Genomic DNA, 10,465 nt, shown 5'->3' on the forward strand with positions numbered 1-10,465 from the left:
TTGCACTGAAGATGTAATTACGAAAGCGCTCTGCTTCGTTAGTTTTTTTTTTCAAGTGGTCTACTTTGCATATATATATATATATATATATATATATATATATATATATATATATATATATATATATATATATATATATATATATATATATATATGAGAGAAATTCGCTAGTGACAGCGACATTAATCTGATTTCTATGACAGTCGCATGCAGGATTCGAACTCACTGGTTTCGGCCACCCGTAAGATGACCTTCACTATAGTCTCTGTGGCTGAGCGGGCAGAAGCACTGGGTTCGAATCCTGCATGCGACTGTCATAAAAATTATTATATATATATATATATATATATATATATATATATATATATATATATATATATATATATATGAACTTGGTCGTGCCAATCAATAGCACAAGGCAAGGGCGCTAACCACTCGGCCAAAACCCTGACAAAAAAGGAACTCAACAATTCCCGAACGACATTCGCGCGGTACAGTAGCGGTATATCATCCCACTGTCAACGAGTTTTTTATTCAGGCGAACGACCCGACAAATTGTACCGAACCCATATGTATGTATATTGCTACGTCACATCACTTAAGGTCTGGTTCGCTAGCTGCCTCCCGCGGGGTGAGAACGCCGGGTCTCATTCTTCGTAGTCCTGCGGCTTGACTAGCGATGCTCCGTTGAGTCCTCTGACGGTGACCTTGGAGGGCCGTACCATGACCCCGTGCTTTTGCTTGCAGGAGAAGTACCTGACGCCAGCCACGGCGCCATCGTGCCGTCCTTTGGCCTTTCGAAGCTCCAGGCCCAGCCAAATGCCGTCCGAGAATTGGACCTGGCCTATGTACTTGACCACGCCTAGTGGGGCAACGAGGGGCAAAAGAAAAAGATACTTCAGTTGTTGCTGTTGTTGTTGTTATTATTATTATTATTATTATTATTATTATTATTATTATTATTATTATTATTATTATTATTATTATTATTATTACTATCATTATTATTATATTTATTTATTTATTGTATTTATTTATTTATTTTAAATTATTTTTAAAAATTATTAGTATTTATATATATTTTTTACTTTATTTTATTTATTTTATTTTTACTATCATATATATATATATATATATATATATATATATATATATATGTATATGTATATATATATATATATATATATATGTATATATATATATATATGTGTGTGTATATATATATATATATATATATATATTTATTTTTTTTATTTTTTTTTAGGGGGAGAGGAACCTGTCTTCAGGGAGAAAATGGTATCTTCTCTCTCTCTCTCTCTCTCGACCTTGAGGTGCTCCTTGAGTTTACTCACCCACTTCGTTCTTGTAGAAAACGTTGTGTCCGACCTCGAGCCAGTGTCGGTTCTCCACTTTTCGCCTGGAGGACGTGGCCGGCCCGCGGGCCGGCGCTAGGGGCGGGGGGTCCTGCCACTGGGCCTCTTGTCGCTTCTCCTCACGCGCCCTCTCCGTCTGCTCCTGCCGAATTCGTGAGGACATGTACCTGTAGGAGGGAGAGAGGTGTCTGTGCTCAGGAAGGGCGTGGGTGACTGGGGTGGTGGTGGTGGCGGCAAACTTTAATGACTTGATTATGGCTAACCTTAAGTTCGTTTTACTCGAAGATAACGAGGAACCTTCTGGAGGAGGCGACGCCGAAGTAGGACATAAGAATGAAGGAGACTGCAAGAGACTCTATGGACTACACTAGGTAGTTCCATACCCATGACCAACTCGCCTTCTCTTAAGACAGCTGATAGTTTGATCGCTGAGCACCTGTTACTGGGTCATGCAGATGTTCAGAGGCAGCTGGGGGCTATCATGCAGGTGTTTCCAGCGCAGGTGTCTGGTGTGCAGGTGTAGACAAATCTCTGCCTCATAGTGGGCCAGAAATGATACTTTTTTGTTATTGCTATATCGTTGTTAGTGTTATTATTATTAATAACTTTATTCATCTAATAAGGTGTGATAGGAAATCTACTCTACCGAAGATCCATTAGGAAAAAAAAATGTTAAGAAATTACTCTCATCTTTTCCTCTAAGTTCCACGACTCAGTTTTATGACGTCATATCGCTAGGAATGACGCAACTCAAACTATGACGTCATGTCTTTCAGAGTATCGGAACAAGATATGACGTCATAGTGTTCATAATATTACACAAATTGTGACGTCATAGTGCTTATGATGATACATCGCAAACTATGACGTCATATCGTCCCAAGCAGTACACCTCTCTGATGTCATGTCGGTGACAGTGTCAGGAGTTACAAGACAACGTGAAAAGCCTTACCTTGTATATATATTACAGGTGAAAAATGTAATCACACATTTGTCAATCACGTTAAAACCACTGTTGGAGTAGAAAAGACTGGAGACGGGGTATCTATATATTTCGATTGCAAACTGCAATCCTCTTCAGTAGATACCTGAAGAGGATTGCAGTTTGCAGTCGAAATATATAGATTCCCCGTCTCCAGTCTTTTCTACTCCAACAGTGGTTTTAACGTGATATACATACATATATATATATATACATACATATTAATATATATATATATATATATATATATATATATATTTGGGAATGGACGACAAAATGAGTGGCAGGGTGGTGAGATAAACACCGAGAATCGTTGAAGTTTTTAATTACTGACGTTTCGCTCTTAACAGAGCTTCTTCAGAGTGTACAAACATGGTCAGGAAATCAACAATTTATACCTCACATCATTCCGCGTTCCTTCCTTAACCCACCCCATCCCTCCCTCTCGTACCCTTCAACTCCTGTAGGACCATCCAGCCGGACGTTTTGGACAGCTTAATAAAACCATCCCGGATGGAGTTGAAGGGTACGAGAGGGAGGGCTGGGACGGGTTAAGGAAGAAACGTGGAATGATGCGAGGTATAAATTGTTGATTTTCTGACCATGTTTGTACACTCTGAAAAAGCTCTGTTAAGAGCGAAACGTCAGTAATTAGAACTTCAACGATTATCGGTGTTTATCTCACCACCCTACCACTCATATATATATATGTATATATATATATATATATATATATATATATATATATATATATATATATATATATGTATATATATATGTATGTATGTATGTATGTATGATCACCTTTTATTCTCCCATTAAGGACGACGTCGCCCTTGGGCAAGGCCAGCGAAGTCGACCTTGTGCTTGTAACCTACCTGGCTGAGAAGGACCTGTTGAGGTGTGTCATGGAGGTGTTGGAGGGGTAGAGGGCCGTCTTGAGGGAGCTGGCCCTCTTCAGGTGCGCCGGCCCGAGGAGGTGCGGCACCTCTCCCTCCTCGAGGTCCACAAGTCCCACTCCACCCGAGGAGGACATGTAGAATGGTTCGTTTAAGGAGGACCCCAAGGAGAGGTAGTGGTTGTTGGTTGTGGTGGAGAAGGAGTTTAGGCTGTAGGGCCCGGTGTTGGAGGACGAGGAGGAGGAGAAGATGGGGTTGGTGTCGAAAGCTGGAGGAGGTGGGAGGGAGGAGGGTGGAGGGACGTCGTAGATGATTCTTTCGCTGCTGGGACTCTTGTCGGAAGCCAATCTGTGTTAGGTCCATGATTTTCCGTCGTTTAGGTAGGTGAACCAGGTTAAGCGTTAGTGCAATTGGATTAGGTTTAACTAGGTTGTTAACGTTAAGCGTTTTGGTGGGCTAGTTAACTGTCAAGCTGGACATGCTAGTGTGCTCTAGTATTTACTCTAACTAAGCTAGTTTGTTTATAAATGCAGATTACAGTTACTGACTAAAACTAGTTCTAGATTACTTTTATTAATTAGGAGATATATCTAGTCTAGTCAACATGCTTTGTTACTAATGATAACATTGGATATGTTAGTAACTTGACTTCTCATACTTGAGGGCCGAGGTCGTGGACCAGGCCTATGTGGAAAAGGGAACGCCCCCACCTTTGGAGGGACTATCCACTTCACAATGTGACCCCTCATACATCTAAAGGCCCTTTCCCCCATATAAGGAGGGTGGCCTACTCAAAGTGTACACCTATTCATACACAAAACCCATATGAATGTCCCCATAACGTGACAGGCTGTAGCGAATAAATTCCCCATTTCTACTCCATTCCTCCCCCGTAAGCCTCCCCCACACATTCCCCGTCCTTTCCCCATCCCTCCCCATTGTGGTATGTGGTATAGTGCTTTGGCCTAGGATACTAGCATAGAGCAGGGTACCATGGTGTTGTGGCATGTCCCGACCAGCAGTGACGTTTCCCGTATAACGACCCTCTTGTTACGGCCGACAAGGCCGTAACATACGTATACTAGGCGTGGCAACGTCTCTTCGCCCTGTGTAGCGAAGGACACTGCCCCCACGCCAGTCGATACCCGTTTGCCTTACCATGCGCACCTCGCATAACCCATTGATTAATGAACACGTGAATCGTCCAACCTGTTTCAGTGCTGCCCCCTCTGCAACATTGCTTGCAAACACTCATATCCCCCACCCCCCACATTCACCCTATATTTGGCCCCATACTCCACCTTCTCTATCCCCCATACCCACCTCCCTATATTCCACTACATTCACCCCTATACCCTGTCCCATACATTTACCCCTATACCCCCCATATTCTCCCCCATATATCCCCCCCTTCCCTTTCCCCCCAGGTGGTAAACTCACTTGTTGACCCTGGAAGGTGCGGCAAAGACGCCGTGGTTGGGGCGGCACCTGAAGTAGGAGCTGCCGTGGACGGACCCGTCGTTGGTGCCGCGCGGGAGGTCGAGGTCGATTCCGATCCAGAATCCGGAGGCGAAGTGGACCGTCCCCGTGTAGCGGACGGTCCCGGAGAGACGGCGGTCACCGCGACCGCTCAAGTCCACCACGACGCGGTCCTCGACCGACAACCGCCGCTTCGAATCGCGGATGTCTGTGCGGACGAAAGGGATCAAGTCAGTCGTTGTCTGGTCCACTGCTAGACAAAGACCTCCAACAAGCCTCTTGGGTGAGGACGTGAGTTAATAACGTGTTGCTCTTGTTCTTGTTCTAGTTGAGGGCTCAGGTCAATCCATTTCCATTCATCCATATGCAGTTCACTGCTGGACAACAGACTTCCCCCAAAAAAACTTCCATAAGGGGTTAATCCCGTATAGAAATCAATAGCTCCACTATTTCTTTTTTTCCGTCTTGGTTTGGAGAGTCTTTAAGGAGGATAGTCGTATGGAGATGGTCTTAAATTGAGTCTAAAGAGTAGTCTATAGTAAGGGTAATCTTTGACTGAGACAGTTTATTGGATTCTTCCATCGGTAGTCTGTATATGAAAGTCTTTCTATGGGGCCATTGGTGTACTAGCTAGTCTTAATTTGGACGCACACACACACACACACACACACACACACACACACACACACACACACACACACACACACACACACACACACACACACACACACTTTCCCGTGAAAGTCTTAGATGGAAAAATCCTTGATCTGAGGACCTTTGACTACTCACCCATCTTGACCCTTGACTGCACCTTGGACACGTCCACCCTGGGATGGTTGACTCTCCCCGGTGGGAGGGAGAGGGCCCTGCGGGGGTTCTCCTGGGCGGACCCCCTGGGGAGGGAGTTACCCCTGGGGGCGCGCGAGCGCGGGGCGGTGGACCTGGCGCGGGACATCCGGGCCCCTGAGACGTTGGGGATCTTGCTCAAGCGGTTCACTGGGACGAACATTCCTGGTGGGGGAAGAGAACATGGTCAGTTTAAGCTCCTGGTTGGGGAAGTTTAGGTTCCTGGTGAAGGGAGAACGGTCAGTTTAAGTTCCTGGAGAAAGAGGAACCTGGTCAGTTTAAGCTCCTGTTGAAGGAAGAACCTGGTCAGTTTAAGTTCCTGGAGAAGGGTTTAAGTTCCTGACGAAGGAAGAACCTAGTCAGTTTAAGCTCCTGACGAAGGAAGAACCTGGTCAGTTTGAGCTCCTGGTGAAGGAAGAACCTGATCAGTTTGAGCTCCTGGTGAAGGAATAACCTGGTCAGTTTAAGTTCCTGGTGAAGGAAGAACCTGATCAGTATAAGTTCCTGGTGAAGGAAGAACCTGGTCAGTTTGAGCTCCTGGTGAAGGAATAACGTGGTCAGTTAAAGTTCCTGGTGAAGGAGGAACCTGGTCAGTTCAAGTTCCTGGTGAAGGAGGAACCTGATCAGTTTAAGTTCCTGTTGAAGGAAGAACCTGGTCAGTTTGAGCTCCTGGTGAAGGAATAACCTGGTCAGTTGAAGTTCCTGTTGAAGGAGGAACCTGGTCAGTTGAAGTTCCTGGTGAAGGAAGAACCTGGCCTGTTGAAGTTCCTGGTGAAGGAAGAACCTAGTCAGTTCAAGTTCCTGGTGAAGGAAGAACCTGGTCAGTTTAAGTTCCTGGTGACGAAAGAACCTGGTCAGTTAAAGTTCCTGATGAAGGAAGAACCTGGTCAGTTTAAGCTCCTGACAAAGGAAGAACCTGGTCAGTTTAAGTTCCTGTTGAAGGAAGGACCTGGTCAGTTGAAGTTCCTGGTGAAGGAATAACCTGGTCAGTTAAAGTTCCTGGTGAAGGAGGAACCTAGTCAGTTGAAGTTCCTGTTGAAGGAGGAACCTGGTCAGTTGAAGTTCCTGGTGAAGGAAGAACCTGGTCAGTTGAAGTTCCTGTTGAAGGAGGAACCTGGTCAGTTAAAGTTCCTGTTGAAGGAAGAACCTGGTCAGTTGAAGTTCCTGGTGACGAAAGAACCTGGTCAGTTTAAGTTCCTGGTGAAGGAAGAACCTGGTCAGTTAAAGTTCCTGGTGAAGGAAGAACCTGGTCAGTTTAAGTTCCTGGTGACGAAAGAACCTGGTCAGTTGAAGTTCCTGATGAAGGAAGAACCTGGTCAGTTTAAGTTCCTGGTGAAGGAAGAACCTGGTCAGTTTAAGTTCCTGGTGAAGGAAGAACCTGGTCAGTTTAAGTTCCTGGTGACGAAAGAACCTGGTCAGTTTAAGTTCCTGTTGAAGGAAGAACCTGGTCAGTTAAAGTTCCTGTTGAAGGAGGAACCTGGTCAGTTTGAGCTCCTGGTGAAGGAATAACCTGGTCAGTTAAAGTTCCTGGTGAAGGAATAACCTGGTCAGTTGAAGTTCCTGATGAAGGAAGAACCTGGTCAGTTTAAGCTCCTGACAAAGGAAGAACCTGGTCAGTTGAAGTTCCTGATGAAGGAAGAACTTGGTCAGTTTAAGCTCCTGACAAAGGAAGAACCTGGTCAGTTTAAGTTCCTGGAGACGAAAGAACCTGGTCAGTTGAAGTTCCTGATGAAGGAAGAACATGGTCAGTTTAAGCTCCTGACAAAGGAAGAACCTGGTCAGTTTAAGTTCTTGATGAAGAAAGAATCTGGTCAGTTGAAGTTCCTGGCTGGGTTGGGAGGGAGGAACCTGGTCAGTTAAAGTTCCTGGTGGGGGGAGAAACCTAGTCTGTTTACCTTCCTGGTGGGATCTAGCGACGACAGGGTCGTTGGAGAGAATCCTTTTTCCATTCGTCTTGAGAATCTCACGAATGTATGTATTAACAATAACATGAATTTCTCTTTTTAGTTAGATAATGTTATTACTTTTATGACTCTCTCTCTCTCTCTCTCTCTCTCTCTCTCTCTCTCTCTCTCTCTCTCTCTCTCTCTCTCTCTCTCTCTCTCTCTCTCTCTCTCTCTCTCTCTCTCTCTCTCTCTCTCTCTCTCTCTTACCGTAGTTATCCGGGCACCGGAAGTAGAGGACGCCTTTGACGGATCCGTTGTTGCGGCCGTGGGGCGTCTCGAGTTCGACCCCGGCCCACAGACCGACCGCGAACTCAGTCGTCCCGACGTACCTGGTGGGCGAGAGGGACATCATGTCGGGTAGGGAGGATGATATCAAGAATGACGTCATGTTGGGTGAGGAGATAATGGGTGACGTCATTTTGGGTAGGATGATATCAAGAATGACGTCATGTTGGGTGAGGAGATAATGGGTGACGTCATTTTGGGTAGGGAGGATATCAAGAATGACGTCATGTTGGGTAAGAACATAATGAGTGACGTCATTTCGGGTAGGGAGGATATCAAGAATGACGTCATGTTGGGTAAGAAGATCATGAGTGACGTAATTTCGGGTAGGGAGGATATCAAGAATGACGTCATGTAGGGTTAGAAGATAATGAGTGACGTCATTTTGGGTAGGGAGGATATCAAGAATGACGTCATGCTGGGTAAGAAGATCATGAGTGACGTCATTTCGGGTAGGGAGAATATCAAGAATGATGTCATGTTTGGTAAGATGAGTGACGTCATTTCTGGTAGGGAGGATATCAAGAATGACGTCATGTTGGATAAGAAGATCATGAGTGACGTCATTTCGGGTAAGGAGGATGATATAAAAAATGACGTCATGTTGGGTAAGAAGATCATGAGTGACGTCATTTCGGGTAAGAAGGTAAAGAATGAGGTAATTTTGGGTAAGGAGATTATCTCTGACGTCATGTTGTGTCGGTTGGATGAGATCATGTTTGACGTCTTGTTGTGTATAGAGGATGATGTCAAGAGTGACGTCATGGCGTGTGAGGATTGTAAGACCAAGAATGACGTCATGTCATGAGTGATCTCATGTCGGCTAGGGAAGACGAGATTAAGTGTGACGTCATGTTGGGTGAGGAGACAAAATGACGTCACGTGTACTAGACAATCTCCCAGGTCATCACCCGACTCATCTCCGGAAGCGGAAGACGAATAGAGATCATATCCACCCCCTTCCTCCTCCTCCTCCTCCTCCTCCTCCTCCTCCTCGAAGTGAAAGCTGCTGGTACTCCATCTAGGTCAGGAGTTCCTGGATTATGAGGAACATAAAAACATAAGTATGGAGGAGACTGCAAGGGACCCTAAGGCCTACAGTAGATAGTTCAATGTCCGTTATCTACTATCAACGCCATCCGTAAAGCTGTCTAACCTTTTCTTAAATCAGCCAATAGTTTTAGCGCTCACTAAATGGTTACCAATTCTGTTCCATTCGTTAATCACCCTGTTGGTGAATTCTTGACTATGTCCTTCTTAAATCTAAATTTGTCCAATCCACGACTCTTGCCCTGAGGGTGAGTTTGTGGGTTTGAGTTTGTGGTGTTTAAGAATCATTTAGATAAGCACCTAAGCAAGATGCTGTAGTGACTGTCATTCATTTTATATTATTTGTTTATTTGTTTTGTTATCATTTGTCTGTTTGCTTATTATTATTTGCTTGATTCTCGTTTATTATTAGTTATATGTCAATTTATTATTTACTATTTACCTGTTTGTTTATTATCTAACTATACCTATGCATTTATTTATGTATTCTATTTATTATTATTTACATTATTATAGTTTGTATTTATTCATTTATTTACTCATTTATCATGATTATAATTTCTTTTCGCATTCGACCTAGATATGGACCAAAAGGTCTCCTGTCGGAATGCTCCGCCTTTGTGATCCTTTGTAAAACAATCTCGTGTAAGACAACTGCCTTTCGCACACTGGAATCCACAAAGGAAAGTTAATGACTCTTTTGGTTAAGACCACAAGTAATTTAGCAGAGGGAATTCAAGCGAAAGTTGAAGGAACGAGCTGGAGGAGTTATTACACTGGGCTAATTTTCCTCCGACATCCTATCTCCAACCTCCATTTGAATAACCAGAATATGACGTCGCTTACGGAAATCTAGACTTCTCTAAGAACGCTTCATTAGTATGTCTAACACTCGTATAGGTTTGAAGCTTCTTAGTTCATAATTCAGCTTTGCTATAGTATAGGACGGAAAGATATAGTTTGATATTTGGAGGTTTGAAAAATAGAAAAATGTCACCGAAGTCGTTTTTACTCCAACAAACTCTCAAAGGTCGGCGCTGTCGAAACCCGTGGGGAAGCCCAGTGTGATAACCCCAAGGGGGAGCCCAGTATGATAACCCCTTGACGCGGCTAAAGGCTCCAGTGACGATACCCTATGTAAGACGTTGGGAGAGTCTTTGGTCTAGCAGTGGACTTCGAAGGTCGAGGGAATCAAGGACAGGAGCCCATGTAAGACGTTGGGGAGACTCTTTGGTCTAGCGGTGGACTTTGAAGGTCGAAGGAATCAAGGACAAGAACCCATGTCAGACGTTGTGAGAGTCTTTGGTCTAGCGGTGGACTTCGAAGGTCGAAGGAATCAAGGACAAGAACCCATGTCAGACGTTGTGAGAGTCTTTGGTCTAGCGATAGACTTACCTGAGGGTTCCAGTCCTGGTGCCGTTGACGAGGACCCTGTCCCCGATCTTGAGGCACATGGCCCTCAGGACGGCCTTCCCAGACGCTCCCTGGTTACTCCCTCCGGGCGAGGGCGCCGAGGGGGCGCCCAGGCCGTGGGCGTGGGCGTTGACCGGGGAGAGGAGTCCCCGGAGGTTGGAGATGACCTGCTGAACGTCCGGGACCAGGTCG

At 44.9% G+C, this 10,465-nt stretch overlaps 1 protein-coding gene across 2 annotated transcripts in view; it reads right to left on the reverse strand.

The window, feature by feature from the left end:
- Window positions 1-345: 345 nt before the first annotated feature.
- LOC143036982 (CAP-Gly domain-containing linker protein 3-like) overlaps window positions 346-10,465 on the reverse strand; it is an 86,924-nt gene continuing 76,804 nt past the window's right edge. The window contains exons 8-14 of one of the 2 annotated variants that reach the window (XM_076205082.1): window positions 10,256-10,465; window positions 7,733-7,854; window positions 5,523-5,744; window positions 4,695-4,941; window positions 3,234-3,602; window positions 1,353-1,540; window positions 346-862 (exon numbers count right to left, since the gene is read on the reverse strand). The exon at window positions 10,256-10,465 is cut by the window's right edge and continues 25 nt beyond it. In XM_076205082.1, the coding sequence (XP_076061197.1) occupies window positions 648-862; window positions 1,353-1,540; window positions 3,234-3,602; window positions 4,695-4,941; window positions 5,523-5,744; window positions 7,733-7,854; window positions 10,256-10,465 (1,573 nt within the window). In that variant the 3' untranslated portion in view covers window positions 346-647. The remainder of the gene's footprint in view (window positions 863-1,352; window positions 1,541-3,233; window positions 3,603-4,694; window positions 4,942-5,522; window positions 5,745-7,732; window positions 7,855-10,255) is intronic. The other variant, XM_076205091.1, reaches the window with a different exon arrangement.

The sequence above is a fragment of the Oratosquilla oratoria genome, chromosome 2 (assembly GCF_046742065.1).
Source record: "Oratosquilla oratoria isolate Oo_2021 chromosome 2, ASM4674206v1, whole genome shotgun sequence".
Lineage (NCBI taxonomy): Eukaryota > Metazoa > Arthropoda > Malacostraca > Stomatopoda > Squillidae > Oratosquilla > Oratosquilla oratoria.